Genomic DNA, 22722 nt, shown 5'->3' with positions numbered 1-22722 from the left:
GCAGTTTTATCAGCCTCATAAGAATTTTTAGGTTTTAATTGATCGAACCAAAAATTTCGGAGTAATCCCGGAAAAACACTTTTTTCGGTTATCTTTCGTTCACGATATCTCTCGAACGAATCAGCTGATTTCGATCAGCTAAGTGGCGATCGACGTGGTTTTTTATTGTCTAGAGCTGATTAGTTTTTGGAATCGATCGGTGGAGCCGTTTAAAAGTTATCCAAAAAAAACATTTAAAAAAAATTTTTTTTCTTAGTTGTAAGATTTCTCAAAATCTACTGATCCGAATCGGTCCAAATTATACTCTAAATCTTAGTTTGGCCAAGCCCTTTCAAAATTTAGTAGGAATCTTTGTGGATAATGCCAAGTTCAGCTGAGAATGGATTTTCTCGAATTCTTACCCTGAAAGGGATTGCGGGGGGGTTAACAATGAAAATCTCCCATTTTCAAACAATAGTTTCTATGGACTCGAAGTTTTGTTGGAACTTTTTATTTATAATATAGAAATCATCTCGAATAGGATCGTACGAAATTCTTTCTCAACATAGGAGCGCGGGAGTGATAATTGTCAAAAAATTCATATTCTTCAAATACAGTTCCTACATATATAAAATTTGATAGAATCTTGAGAAACAGGAAATTACAGGGATGGCCTTCAAGGTCAACCGATTTAAATATTTTTTTCTTTATGTCAATCATTATTGATTTTTGGAAGATAGCCACGGGAATGTTATAGTGATTGCACATTGAAAGTTACAATGAATATTAGCCAGAATAATCACATGGATAAAAGGTATAGGCCAATCCGATGGAATTTGGAATCTGTGCAAGTCAAAACAATACTCCAATTAAATTTCAAGTCTACACAGTAAAAAATTTTGCGTCAATGCATCAAAAAAATTTTATGTTTAATATTTAACACTTTTTTGTGCCAATTTAACACTTTTCTGTGTTAATTTAATACAATAAATGTTAAATTTACCCATAAAAGTGTTAAATATTTAACACAAAATTTTTTGACGCAATGACGCAAAATTTTTTTCTGTGTAGATCTAAAAATACAATTCTATTCAATTTTAAATATAATTTTAAGTGCCCAGCGGAGCGGGCGGGTAACAGCTATTCTTATAAAAAATGCTTACCGTAAGATGGACGGTGTGGCTTAATGTATATAGAATAAGCGAAACGAAATTTAGTATAGACCGGATAGCTCAAATGGTAGAGTAGCCGACATGCCTTCGGAAGGTTCTGGGTTCGAATCCCAGTTCGAGCTATCTAATAATTTTTTCTCGCATATTCTATAAACTCACATTAAGATGATCCTCTCCACATTCCTTTCTCAATCCTTTCCTACCAATATCCTGTTACGTGAACGTGGAACGCTTGAAGCATAAACACTAATAATAGCCGAAAACTGTAGAGGTAACATCCCTACTCCGTGCTGTTTACAGGTGAGAAGTGACACCGGTAGACACATGGAGGGGATAACTTACCAAGTGATAATAATTGATGTTATCGAGCGGGATAGAAAATGATAAAATTATGAAAATGACTATTAAAAAGCAAGGGTTGGTGATAAAAAAGTGAAAATTTAGAGTTGTATGTATTTTTTGATGCCACATAATAAAAAAATAAAAAAATAAAATTTTTATCAAAAAAATAAAAAAAAAATTTTTGGGGTGAACATTCCTTATCACTTAGAGGTTAGAAAAATAGATAGCCGATTCTCAGGCTTACTGAATATGCATAAAAAATTTCATGAGAATCGGTCAATCCGTTTCGGAGGAGTATGGGAACGAACATTGTGACACGAGAATTTTATATATATATATATTTACAATAACTAAATACATTTGTTGTCCGTGAATTCATTTAAAATAGACATAAAAACATACAGAGAAAAATAAACAGTATGTGAAGAAGATGTTTCAATGTTAAAGAATGATTAGGATGTATATACTTATTAACAGTATAATACAGTATATAGAAGATCCTGGAGGAAAAAATGTCAAGTGAATGGCTGTAGTACAATGACACCGTGACCTTGTTAGCCTGAGGGTCAATGCACGTGATTGGTTGGCTACGACCTAAACGCTTGCATCGGAAGCCCTTTTTCGTTCTAAATTCCTACAAATAGGTTATTTGTATTCCTTCTTTTATGTGATTCGGTTAAAAATCATTTATCTACAAATGATTATTTCTTCTTACTATTGTTGTATAAATTAAAACTATTTGTTCGAATTGATCTTATGTTAGCTTAAATAATTTTTTTTAATTGATATTACGAGGTTTGTTGTACTTATTATGGGTGAAACAAAACATTTTAACAGGTCTTTCGATTCTAAGACGCATTTTGTTAGATTTTCTGATTTACTAATTGAAATTTTCATTTTTAAATTCTATTCTCTGTTTCTACTGGCCAATAAATTTAAATTGAATATTTTCAAATGCCAATTCATCTGTTAATTAATTCGATTTGCCTTCGAAAATTCGAGTGTTTCTAATCTTTAATATTTACTATCTGAATATACTCTTTAATGATAAGGTAAAAGCTTCAATAGATGATCATGTACCAGTATATGATCATTCCATGTATTTGTATACCTATATTTGTGAATATAGATATACAAATACATGGAGTGATCATATACTGGTACGTGATCATCTACTGGGGCTTTTACCTTATAGAATTCTGCAGTTATGAACACATGGATTAACCGGTTTCAATAAATCACATATGCTATCAGGGTTGTCTTCAATGTCTCTTATAATATAAGCGTCGTTTTGGTTAGCATAGTATAAATATGCATCCATCTATTGTGCAAATTGTAAGTGATTAGGACAACATTAATTTTTTCTTATATTAGAATTTTGTCAAAATCAAGTAGTAGTTGACTAGAAATATAATTTTTGAGCTGTGTGTGTGCGCTTTCATCTAAACTAATAAAGAATCAGGGTCTATTTTTTCCATAATTCAATGAATTTTGATCATTTAAATCCTAAAATAACTTTAATTAAATCATGAGTTTTACGTTTTAGGATTATTTAACAATCTAACCAATCTTTTAAATTCCTCCGAAAAAGTCTTGACAATTATTTAGTATCGTGATTTCACAAATTTCTGACCGTAACACATCGATAAATTTACATATAAAGAAGTTTTTTTTTTAAATAATCTATTTGTCTACGTTTTAAGAAATATCAATTGATACATTCATAAAAATAAAGTCCTAGGGCCAGGACTTTCGCAGTTGTTTAAATGAGCATTCATATGTTTAACCTCAAATTTGAATAAAGAAAAAACGCCAACTTCCTGGCCCTATTAATTTATTAGAGTAAATTAAATTTTTAACTTGGAAATTATAAGAGAAAGATAAAATTTTTGACAACGTTAATTTTTCGATCATTGAAAAAAAAAAGTTTTTTAACGCAATTTTTATAACATAAAAATAACACGTTCTGAATTTAAATCTACATACTCTCTTTAAATTAATCAGATTTCTGTGTCTTGCTTGCTCATATTTCTTAATGCTGTTTGAAGAATTTCCATTGATAATAACAATATTTAGTATTAACAATTAAACAAAATTCTTTTTTTAACGCAAAAGTATTTCCCTCAGATGGAATTCATAAAATATTATTGAATCTTAGTTGGTATAACGGGATTATTCATGTATTCTTGCACATGACCATGCAACGTGCCACATTTTTCACCTTATATTTGCATTTCACAAACGAACAGCGGATCATCGATGCCTAATATTTCTTACCGATTATTGACATATGATTTGTCCAAAAGATACCTACATGTGGCGCACTATCATGGCATTCCGATTTATGCGGACATGGACATGATAAACCCGTCCATTTTAATAATTTTTATTTTATGATCAAATTAATCGATTTGTTAAAAAAGAAAATGCTCTAGATAATAACAAAAAAATCTTCAAAATATGGACTCAATTCTCGGTATCTCATATACCCATACTGAAAAAAAAAATTCACAAACAAAAAATTTTTAAATCAACTAATATTTACTTAAGCCAAGAAAAATTTCTCAGTTCAAAAATTTTTACACTTATTAAATCAAAACAATGAAGTTCTTCAAAATGATTTTTTTGGTTTGAGAATTTTTCTCTCGAATCTAGTTAGTTTCTTAAGTACAATGCGATACGTGAGGATAAATTAAAACAGTTTATAAAAACTGAAATAACTGAAAATGTTTATACTCATGATAGAAGTACTTGATAATAGTATTTTTTTTATCTTTTGAAAATCAAAATTGTCTAATTTTCGAGTCATCTGAAGTTTGCGTGTAGAACATTTTCAAAAAGGTCTTTAAAAGTGGTTCAAAATTGACATTTTTAAGAACAAAAAATTTTTATTAATTTATTTTGAATACAAATAATATACCTACGAATATTCTAGCGAGGCACAATAGAGTAGGGAGTGAGCAAAATAAGGCACCCCAAGAATTTAGTGAAAAAATTTTTATCTTCCAAGAAATTCTTATAATCTTTGAAATACCTAGATTTTTACTATCGTTTTAAATTAAAATTCTTAAAAAAAAAAATTAGTAAAACGGTTCACCCTAAAGGCCATCCCTGCAACTTCCCGCTAATTCCATACCCGGGCGCTTAAAATGTACTTATGATGTTTTTGAGATTTTTGAGCTCAAAATATAATTTATGTGATATTTTGAGCTCGCTGAGCTCAAAGAAATAGTATTGATATGCATTTGAGATCTTCGAGAAGTTTCACAGAACACTACTTTTGGAATTTTCAAACCGCAATAACTTTTGAATGGATCAACCGATTTCCACTCGGTTGGCAGCATTCGACGCAGTTTTATCAGCCTCATAAGAATTTTTAGGTTTTAATTGATCGAACCAAAAATTTCGGAGTAATCCCGGAAAAACACTTTTTTCGGTTATCTTTCGTTCACGATATCTCTCGAACGAGTTAACCGATTTTGACCAGCTTGGTGGCGATCGACGTGGTTTTTCATTGTCTAGAGCTGATTAGTTTTTGGAATCGATCGGTAGAGCCGTTTAAAAGTTATCCAAAAAAAACCATGTTTGAAAAAAATTTTTTTCTTAGTTTTTTTTAAGATTTCTCAAAATCGACTGATCTGAATTGGTCCAAATTATACTCAAAATCTAAGTTTGGCCAAGCCCTTCCAAATGACACTAACCGCGATAAAATCGGATGAGTCGTTCAAAAGTTATAAGCGGTTCACATACTTTCACACACACACACACACACACACACACACACACACACACACACACACACACACACACACACACACACACACACACACACACACACACACACACACACACACACACACACACATACATACATACATACAGACACCGTGACAACCTCGCGGGAGTAGTCAGGGAAGCTTCCTATGACCTTCAAACGTCGAGATCTGATGAAAACTCGATTTTTGCAAAACGGGGTGAAAACAATAACTTCCCGATTTTGGAAAATCTTCGATTTTCTTAGCGGGAAGTTAAAAATATATATTTTATCGAAAAATAAAAGCAATATTTTTGACAACATGTTATTTACATGATTTGATTTAAATTTGAACTTCTTGTACGTAAAAAAATTTCATGCAATCTGAAACACTAATAATTTTCCACCAAAAGAATCTGTAGTTCAAAATAATTATAAAATCTCTGTATATATTCTAGAAAAAAAGTCAATTTCAATTGATGAAGGTAATCTTCAGTAAAGTTATTGTTTCCATACTCAAATTTATCGAGAATCGAGACCAATATTATAGTTTTTTTTTTTTTACATTCGTTAAAAAGGTACGTACGGCTAAAAATTTAGAAAAACATCGATAGGATTCCGTCCATTGTAAGGGTTTTATTTGAAATAAATACTACTGCTGACACGGTAATAAATCAGTATAGAAAAATCTCAATGGGTTCCTAAAAAAAAAAAATTAGGATAGAAAAACATAAAAATAAATTAATTTAGAATGCAAAAAAATTAATTGCGTTAAAATAAAATAATAAAATCACAATAAATCAAAAAAGTGCTACTGAAATCCTTTTTCTTTTTTATCACCTGTTTGTTTTTACCATCATTTGAATCCTTTGAAGGCAAGAAAAAATTCCACGAAATATTTCATTCGCGAAAATAACGCTAGATGTCAGTCTTTTATAGGTATTTTATTAACCTTTCTAATCTTTTCAAAAACAGCAGATGTCGCTGTTCATAAGGATAACGACATGTGACTTTACAAAATTTATTATTTTCTCAACAGGAGCAAAACTATTTTTTGATTTTCCACAAAAAAAACACTGACATCTTCTTTTTTTTTAATTGCAGAATTGGAGTAAAATTTCCTACCAGAAACATCAACTTAATTCTTCTTTCGTTTTTCAAGTCTTTTTCTCATTTCATTATATTAGGAAGGAAAAATTAAAAATCCCGTTTATTTTTTAAACTACATTGTCTATTGAAATACAAAAAATAAATGTATATTGAGTACCGTTCGAAAAAAAATTAAAGTTTATTACAGTGGGTGTAAGATTGAGCAAGTTACATTAATTAAAATTATTCGGATGATAAGCAAACATTCTTTAAATCTAGTGTATCTTTACTGTTCCAAGTGGTAGCATCGTTTACATCCCTACTTCTTGGAATGCTTCACACTAGTATCGCCTGATGTCCGGCGTATATCCGTGGACCGTTGTCCCACCTCTACTCAGTATCTGCGCATTATAAAAAGAATCTCACTTGGCCGAAAGGCCCTCGAGAGCTGTGCGCAGATAAATATGCGGGAGGGGCCGGAATTCCTCACTCGGCTGCATTCCAAGACTTTTTCTCCCGGTTGGAACGGACCTCCTTCCTATTATACGATATCTTTCACATTCTGCTTCTCTTCCTCTTTCTCACTTATAATCTCAAATCGTTCTTGCTCTCTTTCTTTCTTTCCGTTTTTTTCTCTTTGGCTTTATACTTTATCTTTTCCTCGCGTGATATCTTAAATCTTTTAAGCCAAGTCAGTCTGTTTCAAAAGAAATAATCGTATCTATTCTTTTTGTTTTATTTTTAAAAAAACTCACCCTTCAAAAAGATTCGGGTGTCAGGACGATGTAATGTCAATTAATAGATGTCAATATTTAATATTTACATTCACAACAAACGATGGTCTAACAAACTATAGTTGAAATTAAAAGTTTTTTCCATAGATTTATATTTTGGAGTTTTCTTTTACTTATAGAAAAATATTAAAGTTATTACTAATATCACTTTTTAAAATCCATATCAATTTATTCATGTATGAGAAGAAAATTGAAAGAATAAAATTTCCAAAAAGATCTTGAAATAAAACCGTTTACTAGTTTTCAATGTAAATAGTAAAAACTTTTAAAGTTGTAAATTTTGAATGTTAAAACTGCAAATTTGTAAATACAACCAAACTATTCTTTATTAATTGAAATTTATTTTCTTCTTTGGTTGTAATACAGTCAGAATTAAATGTTCTTCAAAATATATGAGAAATTTTTATCTTAACAATAATAGTAATTTTTCCGAAGATGAAAGAAAATCTGAAATTTTAGGATATATCTCACTTTAACCTTGACTAATTTTGGAAACAGTGAATTATCAAAAAAACATGAGGCATATTTCTTTAGTTCGTTCAATTTCCTACAACAATATGCATCATGTTTCTCGATACATTATTTGTAGGATAAGATATAAAATTCCAAAGTTCAAAAAATATTTCGACGTTCTAATTAGCAAATTGTCTAACTCCATTTTAGAGAATCTTCCATTTTTACGAAAAAAACAATTAGTTCAAAATTTATTATCACTTTAAAAAACCATTTAATATCATTAATATCTAATACAGGTATAATATTTTGGTTTAAATCATTCAAATAATTTATAGTTGGATTATTGCTACATCAAAATGTTAAAAAATCACCCTCGAAAAAAATAAGGAGTTAGACCAATTGTTAATTAGACCATCGATTTTTCCCATGTTTAAATTAAAATTATTAATATTAGCAGCCGGTCTCCTCTTTTTCTCGCGTCGTACTCACTGCGAGAAACGGTACTATCCTTGTTGCACTCATGATTACAAAGCCATTGCAGTTTTATGTTTTTCTTTTAAACAAATGAGAATTTCGAAAAAACTCTCTGCTACGAAATAGATAATTAAAAAATCTATTCCGTAGCTGAGCGTTTTTTTCAAAATTCTTTTTTTGTCTAGGTTCTTTGTCTAGTTAAGAACTGAAATTTTAGTAGTCTTTATTTTGCCATTGTCTGACAAAATTTCAAGATCATTAGGAAAAAAAAAATTATCGAATTTTTTTATATGTTGTATAATATAAGATTGAAATATATTAAGTACAAAATATGACTGTTAATTAAATAAAACTTACAACTCTGAGAGAGTTTAATATTGTGTACAACTAAACATCACATTCCAAGTGGTAAATTCTCATCAGCTTGAAAATTTATCACGAATTTACTTTTTCAACAGTTGAAATGAAAGTGCATAGCTATTGAAAAATAGAATTTCAAAAGGAAAAAATGCCTCAAATGGTTCCTGGTCTTTGTCGTGATGATTCTTTGAGTTGGAGTGGCAGAGAGATTGCTCTGGAATTCAGGAGTCGGACGAACAGTCAGGTTGTTCGTGGACCCCGTACGTCGTGCGTGAGAGAGCGCTTCGTGTATAAATAGCTCGGAATCCATAAATTGCTGTCGTTTATACAAGAATACCCAGTGCTCTTAACTCTTCCCACTCTCTCCATAATTTTCTTCTGTTTCTTTTTGTTTTATTCATTATTTTTACCAAGGTAGTCTCGTTTGCTAGATTGAAAGGTGTATGTTACAGAAAGTGAAATAGAGAAAAATATTAAAGACAGAAAAGATGATTTTTCATTAATCATGGGGATTAAAAAAATTTTTTTGAGAATTCATAAATCTGTAACATATATGTATTTGTAGGAGCTTAACATTCCTGACTTATCGAGAATCATTGAAATTTTATTGCTTTTTTGAGTCCTTTATACATATGATGATAATGATGAGAAAATTCAGAATACTTTAAATATAATTTATTTTTAATTATTTTTTATGATCATTAAAGAGTGATTAAAAGTATGATATTATATAATCTTTCTTGCAGTGATAAAAAAATTTACTTGATTAAAAAAAAAAAAATTTTTTTGGAACTCAGCAAAATTTATTTAAGCCAAGAACAATTTGTTAATTCATAAACATTTCAATTTCAAGAATTAATTTTTTAGTATAAAAGAAAGAGAAACAAAAATACTTTGAATACAAAAGTATCGTTTTCCTGCAAACTAAGCAAGCCTGTAATTATAATAAATTTTATACTCAGTTCAAAGATTATTACTGTTTAAAAAAAAAAAAAAAGGCTCATATAAAGGTAAATTAGTTATGGGTTTAAAATAATAAAAAAAATTTTCAGAAACAAAAATAAAAAAAAAACTTTGTTCAATGATGAGAACTAATATAAGTCGAATAAAATTGAAAATACGATTAGAAGGTTAGATTAAGAACTCGTAAATGTAAGGGATAATAGAAAATAAAAAACGAAAACATGCGGACATATTCAGAAATTCCATCGTGGTCGGTGCCATGATGCCCGCAACCTCAAGGTCGATTCTACTACTACACTCTACTACGACGCAAATATCGCTGACCAGGTACAGGGTCGAACCGCGACCTAGTCGGGCCCTATGTCTACTTCATCTTACCCGTACAATAATGCTACTCTTTTTACCCGTCAATCCGCATTCTTTGAGCGTGATGGGTCCTCCAACGCAGCAATAAATATATACTATACATAACTGATCCCCTCTTCTGTTTATTTGAATAAACTTTATTCATTTTTGTACTTAAGTGAACTAATTTTTGTATGAACTATTTTAAAAAAAAATTTTCAATAGTTAACTCCTTTAACTATTTATAAATAAAATGGTATTGACGGATAAAATAATTTTTATTTGGGTGAAATTACTCGGGGTATTTTAAAATAGCAGGGTACGAGCCTGCAAACTTGAGATGAGGTTTGTCTTTTTACATCGAGCAAGGAAAACGCTTGCGCACACGCGCGGCCAGATTGGTTGTGTTAGTTGGAGTGAATACGAATGCGAAATGTTGGAGTAAAAGAGAAGAAACGATATCGTTACTAAAGAGTAAAAGGCAGAAAGGGATTTCAGGAATATAAGGACGAGAGAAGAAACAGAGATCAGTGAGAAGGAGTAAATGGAGAAGGAGTCTGGATCGAGAGAAGGCATTCTCGTTTGTTGTCCATCGGAGGATGTAGCGAGTATGTAAGAAGTGAGGGAAGAAAGAGAAAAAAAGGGGATCCCTTAAAAATTGAAATCCAAAAGTGGGGATTGGAATTTTGGGCCCACAACCGAACAGTCTGGAGGAAACCTTCGCGAAGATGAGGTGATCCGCACTACGTGGATTCACATTGCGAATAACTACTTTAAGTGTACTAATTCAAAAGTCACGTACCGGCATGGACCCACAGTATACATTGTGCGTACTTGTCCCAGCCCAGCAGTACCGTACATATGTCGATAACTACAACTTGGGCTACCCTGTCATTAATAATAAAAAACATCAACGCCAATATCATCAACGACAATATCAGAGGAATTACCATCAGTTACAACAACATCATCATCCACAACATCAACTCCATCAGCATCAAAACCAAAACCAAAAACACATATCTAAACACTATCATCAACATCATAATCATCAAAATCATCAAGAAGAACAGATTTACGAAAATATCGTATCTAATTATCGAATGAGAGTGTGTTATCATAATGATTATGAAAATGATGAGCAAATTCAAAGGTTTTACTGGGAACAATGCTACAGGCAAAATGATAGTGATTCTACAGCCTACTACTATTGCGAATACGTAAGCGGTGTTTTTAGAATATTTTTTTTTATATCATGTATATATTAAGGTATCAAGGGAGAGCTTTCGTATTCAATCAACGTTAATTATATAATTACCATGGATATTATTTTGTTTTTCCTTTGAAAAGGATTACGGACAAAGCAATTGATAAAAAAAAAAAAGTGCAATTTAATATACAAGAATTGATCACTTATAATATAATTATTCTATAAATACAAGAATATCGGAAGTTATCTAATATTAGCCTCAACCGGGAGCTGAGTTTCTTACTTTAATATTTTTAGATAATCACCTGAAAAATTTCATGCTCAATTTATACCTTTGTTTGTGTGATGTTTTTTTATGATCTAATCAATGAAGTTTATAAGAAATCAGCATTTAATTGTTTTTAGTTACTTTAAAGATGATCTTAGTAGTGACAAATAATTGATGCTAGAATAAATTTTTATCATGTTTTATTTGACATATTTTAGTTGTAAATTTTGTGATAACCAGTGTTAAGTTTGGTGATAATCAGTATTTGAATTTATCTGTGCACTGCATTATAATATTCATATAAAAAAAAATCAAAAAGTAAATCTACACAGAAAAAAAATGTTCTTGAATCAAATATATAATTTTAAAGAACTTAATATTCTTGATTTGAGTAGAAAAATTCTTGATTTAAGGAAACTTTTCATGATTTAAGGAAATTTTACTTGATTCAAGAATTTTTCGTCTTGATTCAAGACAATTACCCTCTTCAAAATTATATTCTTGGTTCAAGAATTTTTCTCTTGAATCAAGTTAATTTTTTTTCAGTGTATATAATTTCTGTAGTTGCATCATATTATAATATCTACTTAATACATTTTGAGTCAAATTTTTTTATTAGAAAAAAGTGATTTCATTGAAATTGTGCTAAAACTAGCATTAACGTTCACTACAAAAAAAAAATTCTTAACATTTTTTTATATCTGTTGACAGAATTTAATGAAGTTTTTTTTTAAGTTCAAGAAGTAATTTGATTTTAAAAATCTCAGTTGAAAAATCTGAAAATAATGTTAAGAATAAATTTTTAACTTCCCGCTAAGAAAATTGAAAATTTTCAAAAATCGGGAAGTTATTGGTTTCACCCCGTTTTTCGAAAATCGAGTTTTCAACGGATGTTGACATTTTGAGGTCCTAGGAAGCCTCCCCGAATGTTTCCGCGATGATGTCCGTACGTCTGTATGTATGTATGTATGTATGTGTGTGTGCGTGTGTGTGCGCGCGCGCGTGTGTGTGTGTGTGTGTGTGTGTGCGGCCGTATGTAAACCTCTCATAACTTTTGAACGGCTCATCCGATTTTATCGCGGTTGGCACCATTCGAAAGGGCTTGACTAAACTTAGATTTTGACCATAATTTGGATCGATTCGAACCGGTAGATTTTGAGAAATCTGAAAAAAACTTCAAAAAAAAATTTTTTCAAATGTGGTTTTTTTGGAATCACTTTTAAATGGCTTGACCGATCAATTCCAAAAACTAATCAGCTCTTAATTACTTTGAAATTCTTGAATTACTTTGAATTAAAAAATTACTTTAATCAAATTACTTAAATCAAATTACTTTGAAATTCCTTGTTCGATCAATTTAAACTTAAAAGTTCTTTATAAAGCTTCAAAAACTGCGTTAAATGCCACCAACCACGTAAAAATCAGTTCATTCATTCAAAAGTTATTGCGGTTTAAAAATCGAAAAATAGTGTTTTATTCAACTTCTAACAGATTTTTTAGCTCGAAGAGCTCAAAATGATACGAAAATTATTTTTCTGAGCTTGAAGAGCTCAAAAACGTAATAAATGTAGGTTTGGTTGCTTAAGTACGAAATGAGCGGGAAGTTGCAGGGATGGCCTTTAGGGTCAACCGTTTTCCTAATTTTTTTTTTCTTGTAATTTTTTATTTATGTCTTTCAAACGGATGGATTGATTGAATTCGATCGGATTTGGAGTAACATCTAAATATTTTTTTAATAAAAATCTAAACACAGTTATAAAATATATCGGTTTCATCTTTAAAATCACTTGAATAAAAAGTTAAGATAACTTCACAATTTAGAAAATTCATAACTTTTGTAGTAAATACTTGATACATTTAACTATAACGATGAGATAATTAAATAGTTGTGGATTTAAAACGTATTAAATTGATTCAATGTAATTTAAGAAACTGATTCTCGAAGGCATATGATATTTAGATTCATCAACATAACAAATTAAATAGTTTGAGAGATACATTTCATAACTCAATTTTTCAAATGTCATTTGATTTTTAATACCCAGGTGTTACAGTTATCTTCAAACATAAAAAATGAATCGGTTAAAAAAAAGTCCCACGTGTATTATTGATTATATTATTGTATAGTTTATGTGACTCCTTATCCATTTATGACATAGTTCTTAAATCTTTTGTGTTATTGTGTTACGCACGTATTCAGTAATTATTTACGTCAAGTTCATTGATAAATCCTAGAATAAAAAGACTATATTTGTAGCTATAAAAATGAAAGTACATATTATTCGTATTCTAAACATGGTTGATAACACAATTTAGTAAATTTAACAATATAAATTAAATAAAGTGTTTTTATAGTAAAATTACTATTTCTACATTATCAAGTCAAATGCATGATACGTATAATTGAGATGTGAGGTGATCCAATGTCAAAGTAGATAAGATCATGGAAGACGCCTTTTTTAATTTCACTTTTCTTTAAAAACTGAACTTTTAAATTATGTGTTTACATAATTTAATTCAAGATGTAGTGAGCTAAAGAAGAATACATAAATTATTATTCTTTTACTTGGACATAAGTGTATACTTGGCTCTACCTTTGGCAGCACAATTTGTATCGGCTTATGCTGAAAATACTCTATATCCTGATTCATCACTTCACGAATCATACAATTTTTTTTAATATCTTCATTTGCTCACATCTAATATAATAATTTATCTAAGAAATAAATTTTATGTTTTGTTTCAGGCAAAGAAAGAAATTTATGATGTCAAGCAACAGAGGCTTTGTTTAGCTCAAGATGAGTATGATCACCTTAACAATGCTCTCACTACCCTTGGAGCGTCACGTACAAGTTGTAAGTATTTGAATCCGTTTTTTAGTTAAATTTTTTTGTATGTTTGAAATTATCCGCCAGAATCAACTTATTGAAAAAAAAAAATCAAATTAATTTTTATAGTGTGCTCAAGTTCAAGTTCCCTTAGTACAAAGTATGATCCTGATCTTCTCAAGTCTGACGTAGCTTTGGCAAGGAGTCGAGTATCAAGACTCAAGAGAGAATTAGAACAGATAAGAGCTGAAATGAACTGTACACAACGCGGAGTTGACACATTAGCAAGGTAATAACGTTATTGCATTATGTATTATTTTTTTATCGTACTTGGAAATAATTATTTATCATATATTTTACAATAAAATAACATTAAATATTTTTTTCAGTGTGGAATTAAAACTAAGTGCCCATCAAGGTGGTTGTTACAATATAACGGAAGCTCAAGCTATAATGACCGAGTTAAGAAATATTCAAAAGTCTTTAAGTTCTGGTGAAAAAGAAAAGGCTGAATTAATGCAATCCTTAGCGCAATTGAAAGATGAGCTAACAAGATTACAATTGTGTGAAAGCAGCCCAGATGCTAGCACACTGAGTTTACCACAGGATAAATTAAGTACCGCATCTCAAACAGATTTATCTGGTGAATTAGGATCTATTGGAACGAGATTAGCTGAAATGGCACGTATGAGGTTAGAATATGATGAAGCTCGTAAGCGAGTACAGCATATTCAACAACAGTTGGCTGATTTGGAGGAAAAAGTTACGCCGGGTCAAACGGAAAGTGATAAAGATAAGCTTTTATTGTTTCAAGAAAAAGAACAGCTTCTTCGAGAACTTAAAAGCATTACACCTCGTACAAGAACTCATCAAGATATGAAGAAAATTCAGTGTGAAATTCGTAAATTAGAGCAGGACCTTACTAACGCTTTAGAACTATCTAATAAAACTATAACTGATCGTGTGCGTCTTCATGAAGAAAGACAATTGTTACTACAACAGCTACGTGATGCCCTTAGATCAATGACCATGTTAGAAAGTCAATTAAAAACACTGAGTGCAAGCACCTTGTCTGTAAGTAGTAGTTCAAGCTTAGGAAGTCTCAGCACGACAAGCAGCAAAGGAAGCCTAAGCTCAGGTCTTAGCTTCACAGATATATATGGAAGTCCACAGTGTCTTGGTTCAACTCAACAAGAACGTCCCGTAGACATGGTAGACCTTCATAGACGCGTTGAGAGACTTTTACGTGGATCTGAACAAAATCTAGGCAGCACAGGAACTCCATCATCCGGTCGGTCACAACCAAGTCTTTCACCAAGATCTAGTTTGTCCAGTGTTAGTCCTCCAGTTTCTCCTTTGTATGAAAATGCTCCTGTAGGACCGCCACCAGCTTATGAACAAGTAGAGATGCAAAGAAGACAACAACAAAGGCTTTTTGGAACTACTACTTCTCATATTGATCGTTTTCAATTGGAGGATAAATTAACTGAACTTCGAATTAGTCAGCAAGCTATACAAGAACAGAAAATTGAACGCCTTAAAGCAAGTCCACAGCCACCTCTTGATATGCAATCTGGAAATATGTCTCAAGGTAGTGGACTAGGAAGGCCCGCTCATTCATTACCACAAGAACCACTTTCACCTATTAGTGAAACACCACCACCTATGGGCAGTAGATCCAGAGCAAGCAGTTCGGGAACTAATACTAGGTCTGTATCTGCTGCTGTTTCGGATGAAAGTGTTGCTGGAGATTCTGGAGTTTTTGAAGCTTCCAATAGAAAGAAGCCTTCAGGGTTACTAAATGTTAATACTCTTGCCTTTGGAGATATGAATCTAGAAACTGCACAAGTGCAAATTAAATTAAGGTAAATAAATTTTATTTTCATACAAAATTACGTTGAATTAATCTTTTTAGCATAATACGTATGTATTAAAATTTTTTATCATTACCTTTAGATATTCCGTAAGTGATGGACTTCTCCACATTGGAATTGAAAGAGCGAGAAATTTAGCAGCACTATTCATACCTGAAAATAGTAAAGTGTAAGTATTAATATTTTCAGCAGTAAAAAAAGAAGTAGACTAAAATTGCGTAAAAAATATTTAAGAATTATTTTTTTTTAAATTATCATTTTATCTCATTCTTATGCTATTACATTTTAGTAATTTTGTTATCCTTTTTTTATTTTTGACGCTCAAATTTTTTAATATTATGTCAAAAATACGTTTCCTCAAATAAATAGGTTTGTCTCTTAGTATAATTCTTTCCTACTACATCTTATATACATGATAGATTATAAATACAAGTTTATTTTAATACAAATTAAAAATTCATAATTATAAATTGCAAGTTTAACATTATATAAAAATTCATCATCAAAGATATCATAAAGTAAAAAGCTTTTAGTTCTACAGATCAATCTCAAAACTTTTCGCAATTTTAAAGTTCACAAACTTTAAACACGTTATTAATTTAATTTTAGTAATAAATAATAAATAATTAATTTATGTAATCTATTTTCTTCATTAGGTACATCAAAGCAGCTCTATTGCCAATGCAACCACCAATCAACCACATGTGTTGTACAAAACCCATCGTGGATCTTCGTAAGCCAACATTCGGTGAGAGCTTTCCTATTGCTGTGCCACTTAATAAACTTTACACGAAAACATTGCAAGTTAATATATGGTGTATAAGCGATGAGTCTGAGGAGTGCTTGGTAATTTCTTGATTTTAATTAATCACTCAAATTCAATTGTGATAATTTAAAATAACTATCTTATAATTTTGATTATTTGTTTAGGGATCAGCCCAAGTCTCACTTGCAGACTTTAGTCCTGAATCACCAAGCGTAAAGTGGTATAATATTTTATCTTTCCGTTTCATGCAACTGTCAGCATCTGATAGTTCAAGCACGAATACGAGCTCGATATCATCTAAACTCCCTAAACACGACAAACAAGAGTCAGATATTTCTGTTGATCGAAGTGGTGTTTCTTTACAAAATACGAAAGAAGAAAGTAGTGATGAAAGTACAATAATAAGTTCACAGACATCAACTCTTACAAGAAATCAAGGCTGCGATGAATTACAAACAGTTGTTTCTTTACGATTAGAAGAACTTGCTAATTGTTTAGGTAGTCCTGAAGAAGAAGATGAAGAGAGAGACAGTGACAGTGGAAGCGAAGATAGTGATGGAGAAGGTATACTGGTTGAATTTATGATGGATGATAACGTACTGGAAGATGTTCTTGAACATGAAGAAGAGGAAGGACTGATAGATGAATCTAATCAAACTCAGGATAAAGAAACTAATACTGAGTGTATTTTCATCCCAGAACAAGGAAAACAAAGAAAATTGTCAGCTGCTGGAATTGTTCTTGGCGCGGTACATGATGACAAGAACTCTATCGTTATTAAACGAAGTCAAACGTTTTCTCCAAGTGCTGCTGTTAGTAGGAATCATTATATTTGTCGGGTAAGTCAGTTAAAGTGTATGATAAATGGGTAACATAGATAGTAATTAATAATTTTTCATAAATTTTTAAAATTTACAGTTGAATCGCAGTGATAGTGACAGTAGCATGCCACTTTACCGTAGAGGAGGTCCTTTTCAACGTAATTCTGTAGAAAGGCGATCTCTTCGTTGGAGACGCCCATCTTCTGCTTTAAGTTGTAAAACAGCTTCAAAGAAAACTACACAATTACCTACCGCGAGAACATCTCTCGATCTTGAGCTTGATCTTCAAGCTCAACATGCTAAGCTCAATAACCTTCACGACGAATTAAATAGGTTACGTGAATTGAAACAAAGATTAGAACAGGCACGTGAAAAGGGTGATGCGGATCTTGCTTCTTGGGTACTCGAGGATCAGAAATTTCAAGCACTCATAGCACAAGCTGAAATCACTAAAAATGGTAAAAGTTTGGAAGATAAAAAAGTCGAAAAAATGTTGAAGAAAACTTCTAAAGAAATATATAAACTCAGAAAAACCAAAGTAGGAAAAGGCAAGCCAGATATTATTTCCTTCAAGTAAGTACTTTTATAATCCATTTACATACATACGTATACAAAAAAAAAAAAAAAAAAAAAAAAAGATTAACTTTTTTTATTTAATTTTCAGAGAAAAAATGGCTTTCTTTACTCGTGTTAATTTAAGCGTTCCGGTACTACCACCTGATGATTCAAACTCTGAATTATCTACAATACAATACAGAAGACATACTTCAGACTTAACAAATAGTGGTGACTTTTCATCACAATCTCAAATTGGAGCTAACGAAATTTTAAAAGAAAATGCTGCTATCAACACAGCATTAATTAATGCACGAACAAATAGTAGTATAATGAAGTCTAATAATAAAATTTTAATATCTTCATCAAATGGTATGTATGAAGAAAAACCAGTTGATACACATCCCGCCGTGAATTCGACAAAAGTAATCGAAAAATCCGATAAGTTAATAGAAGGAGCCGAAAGTGATAAGACTTCAGAAAATACAAATACTAACTCGCAAAGGTACGAGTATGTCGTTGATCGAATATTAGGTGTTGAAGTTTGAAAAAGGAAAAAAGATTTAATCCGATCATTTTCAAATAGTTATAATAAATAAAAACGTAGAAATAATTAATATTATTTTTTACATTGTAAATTTTAAAACAAATATTTTTTAGACACAATTTTTTACAATGTACGTATAGAATATAACAATTATTTATTATAAAATTTGCATTTGTACAATTTTCAAAATGATCAAAAACTTCATGATTGCGATGATCTTAAATTTTATATATTAAGTATAAAAAAATGTAAATATCAATACATAAATTATTTAATTCCGTCAATAATGTCAGTAAAACTATTTAAATGTTATGAATGATCCCATTAGTTTTATTATTACAATTTTTTTTTTTTTTTGGTAATAATTTTAAGATAGATGTAAAGGTATCTTATAAGCGTATGATCTACTGATGAGCTGATGTACGTACATCAAATTCTGAGTGCACTGGTTAACTCTAATCTATGCTTTGTTCATGATTTTTAATTAAATTGCGAATTTAATATTTCAATTGAGTTGAAAAAAAAACAGTCCTATGCAAATAAACAAAAGTTTATATTGAAGTTAAATTGTTAAACTTGGATAATCAGTAAGGGGTCAATTGTGATGAAAACAATACACAATTGTACATTTTTCAGATTTAATTTCTACAATAATAATTAAATTTTTTATGTAGATAAAATTTCTTAACTTTTTTTTTTTTTTTTAATTGATACTTCTCAATTTTTTTCAATCGCCGACAACAACATTTAAAACAAAAATAATTTATTATGGAGTTTTCTCTAATATCTTTTCTTTAATGAATCAAATTGACTTAAAATTCATTCTGTAGCAATCACAAAAACTACAATAGTTTATTATAAAAATATCATCTAAAATTAAGAGCATGCTATAGAGAGAATATCGAACTCGACCGCATAGAATTATTTGATTTTATTTTAGCATGTCTTAAATGCGAGCGCGTGGAGGCCATGCTCTACTAGTGCCTCAAAAACTAAATTTCTTTTGCTTAAAAATTTAATCGCTGTGAAGAACATTCTAATTAGTTGATTCGTGAATGAAATATTGTTAAAAGTTAAAATATTTATTGTTTGAATACAAATTTATTTTTTGTTACCTATAACATCTAACGTTTCTATTTATTGAAAAATTCATATCATTAAAATGCAATAAGCAAGGTCTCAGATTGAATCACGATCGTAACTTTTTCTTATTATAATGTTCTTATTTTGATCATAAATATCATATATACTACGAATCAGAAAAGTAACAAAAGACGTTATCGGTTTCCTGTAGAATTCGTCTCGGACTGTTTTGTGTCGCCCGATAACTTGTAGGAGTTTCATCAGATTATTCCGAAGCTCACTCATATCGTACCTAAATTACTTGTTCTGCAACTCAGCATAAACTCGGAACTATTGTTGAAAAAATAACTTCAAAATATTTTCAGATCTAAATAAGTTTAGGAATTAACAACGTTTCATAATTACGTAGGACATTATATGCAAAATAAATCACTTCAAAGTTTTATTTTTTGATTCTTTTCAGAGATTGTTTTCAATTAAGGTAAAAGCCCTAATAGATGCTCATATACCAGTATATGATCACTCCATGTATTTGTATATGTATATTCACAAATATAGATATATAAATACATGGAGTAATCATATACTGGTATATGAGGATCTATTGGGGCTTTTACCTTATAACTTTTTTTTTTTTTCGCCAGATGAAATTTTCAACAAAAAATTACTTAAAGTTATTTTTACTTTCTTTTTTTAGTTTTTTTATAAAAGCCGAAAATTTATAGATGATTCCTATTAAAAATTTTTTTTATAAGCAATTTGGATTTTTTCTTTGTACATTTATTTGTAACTGACGGTTTTAGAAATAACTACTTTAGCATCAACTATTTTATTCCGGTTATTTCAATATCGATAGAAAAATCATATGGAACCAATGTAAGTATAGTACCATAAGAATTAATTAAATGTTGGATTTAATTCCATGACTTTTTTAATATACTTATTTGCAAGGCTTTTGTTAAAACGTTTCCTTCTATTAATTTGAAAGCTTTTCTGTTCTGAAGAATTCTAAAAATTTTGTTGCATGGAGCAGAAAAAACTTTTAGGTCAGTGCCAACCGAGTGTATATGAAAACATCAAAAAATCTAAGAATTTATAAAGCTATTTCACAAATATTATAGATAATAAAACATATCACTGTAAATTATTATAAGTGGCTGAATTTATCTAGATAGTTATCTAGATAGAAAACACTGCATTTACAGCTTTTTTATTCAACCAATATGGATTCAGTTTCAATCCGGGCTAAAATTTTATCCAAGATATAATTATTTTTGTCAGTATACCTATGTATCTAAAATATGTAGATATATTTAATTATTGAATAAAATTTTATCGTGGTTTGAAAAACTGGCCTTTAACATCAGTTAAATAGAAAATTAGTAAGAGAAGTTAGCGTCTACATACACACAAAAGTCGTTCATAAGTACTTCTTCGAGTTTTTAATGTTGCTATAATTATTTTTTATGTGCAAAAAGTGTTTTATTTGCTTTTTTACTTGGAAAAATAAATTCAAGATGACCAATTCAATCAAAGTCAACAAAACAAATTACTCGAAATTAAATAAATAAGAAATCTTTTTTCTTCAACCTACTTAACTTCAACACATGTACTAGTCTCGAGAATCCATAATAAGGTTTGACATTAATTGGTATGGTAAATTTTAAGAAATCTCAAAAATAAAATTTGAATGTGTTACATTACGTCTAAAATAGCGCGTTGGATGGAATTGAAATCGTTCCAATCGGGAAGCTTCGGATTTCGTCGGCTCCTTTTAACTTGGCACTCTCTTTTCAAAGCATTTTACTGAGGATTTTCTTGTACCCTACATCCATAAAGTGTTCTTTATATTTAAAAATTCTAAATAGACTTACCTCTACATATGTCATTGATTTCTTCAATTTCAAAAAAGTATAATAACCTGAACGTGATGATAAATTTTTATAAAAATCAGATTCGTAAAATCAATTTTTTTTAAAGGATTATGATATGATATAAGTTTACTTGAAAATAAAAATGAGTTATTGAAATTAATCGAATAAAAGCAAAACATCAATAATATTATTGTGGTTATGTTATGGTGTCTTCGTGAATACATTTAATCTTTGTAAGGTCAAAAATTGTATCAAAAATTAAAACAAAAAAAATTTCTTTTTCACTTATGAAAAATGGGAAGATTACGATACATTCGGCGCCAATAGGCCGATTGGCGTCGTATTGCGCCCTTTTAACATGGTTAGAATGTGTTTTTATGTGGTTTTTTTTTCGATTTTTAAGTATTGATATCTCGCAAACTAAGCGAGATATCGAAAAATTTTATTCTTTCTTTTCGTTTTTTTTTTTTTTTTCGTCGAGATCTATAAGAATTCGCTTTCAAATCGTGGCGCCTTACGAATCGTAATCTCCCCTGAAAAATTAACTTGATTGAAGATAAATAATAATCTTGAGCTGAGAAGATTAATGATTCTGAAATTGACAGACATCTCATAATTTTTAGGATTGTTTTAGCAAATAAATTATTATCATGAAAATTCTAAAAAAAAAAAAAAAATTAAAAAAAAAACTATCAATATAATTTTTCAAAAAATCAAAAAATGGTCAGACATCGGCTAATTTTATTATCATGAAAATTATTTTGAAAAAAAGAAAATGAGTTTTCTTAGTTCAAGAATTTATTCTCTAGATTTGTACATTGTTGAATTAAAATTTTTGTATCTGTTTTGAAAACGATTTTTTGTTTTTGCTTTTGAAGAATTTCTTACTTTTCTGCAGAGAGTTTTAATTTATTGGTTCATAAATTAATTTCTCGAATGAAGAAAACTGAATATTTTGAAATAAAAGAGACATTTTGACGAAAATATTCTTCTAAATCAAATAATTTTTTTTACATTGTGTGCAGCAATAATGTCAAAAACATAATTTAATTCATATAAATACCTCGTATGTATGATACATATATCTGTACAGAGTTTTCTTTAATACATAACATGATCAGTAGTGTAGTGTACAATTGGTTGGCTACGTACGCTCTACTTCTCACTC

At 30.0% G+C, this 22722-nt stretch overlaps 1 protein-coding gene across 4 annotated transcripts in view; it reads left to right on the top strand.

The window, feature by feature from the left end:
* Window positions 1–19114, top strand: part of LOC123260947 (protein kibra) — a 34333-nt gene extending 15219 nt beyond the window's left edge. For 3 of the 4 annotated variants that reach the window (XM_044722343.1, XM_044722342.1, XM_044722344.1), the window contains 8 exons: window positions 13953–14061; window positions 14164–14323; window positions 14424–15899; window positions 15991–16077; window positions 16565–16754; window positions 16839–17513; window positions 17593–18068; window positions 18160–19114. In XM_044722343.1, the coding sequence (XP_044578278.1) occupies window positions 13953–14061; window positions 14164–14323; window positions 14424–15899; window positions 15991–16077; window positions 16565–16754; window positions 16839–17513; window positions 17593–18068; window positions 18160–18598 (3612 nt within the window). In that variant the 3' untranslated portion in view covers window positions 18599–19114. Of the gene's footprint in view, window positions 1–10114; window positions 10949–13952; window positions 14062–14163; window positions 14324–14423; window positions 15900–15990; window positions 16078–16564; window positions 16755–16838; window positions 17514–17592; window positions 18069–18159 lie in introns of those variants that run through there. The other variant, XM_044722341.1, reaches the window with a different exon arrangement.
* Window positions 19115–22722: the final 3608 nt, after the last annotated feature.

The sequence above is a fragment of the Cotesia glomerata genome, linkage group LG3 (assembly GCF_020080835.1).
Source record: "Cotesia glomerata isolate CgM1 linkage group LG3, MPM_Cglom_v2.3, whole genome shotgun sequence".
Classification (NCBI taxonomy): domain Eukaryota; kingdom Metazoa; phylum Arthropoda; class Insecta; order Hymenoptera; family Braconidae; genus Cotesia; species Cotesia glomerata.
This window is presented reverse-complemented; position numbering and strand designations above follow the sequence as displayed.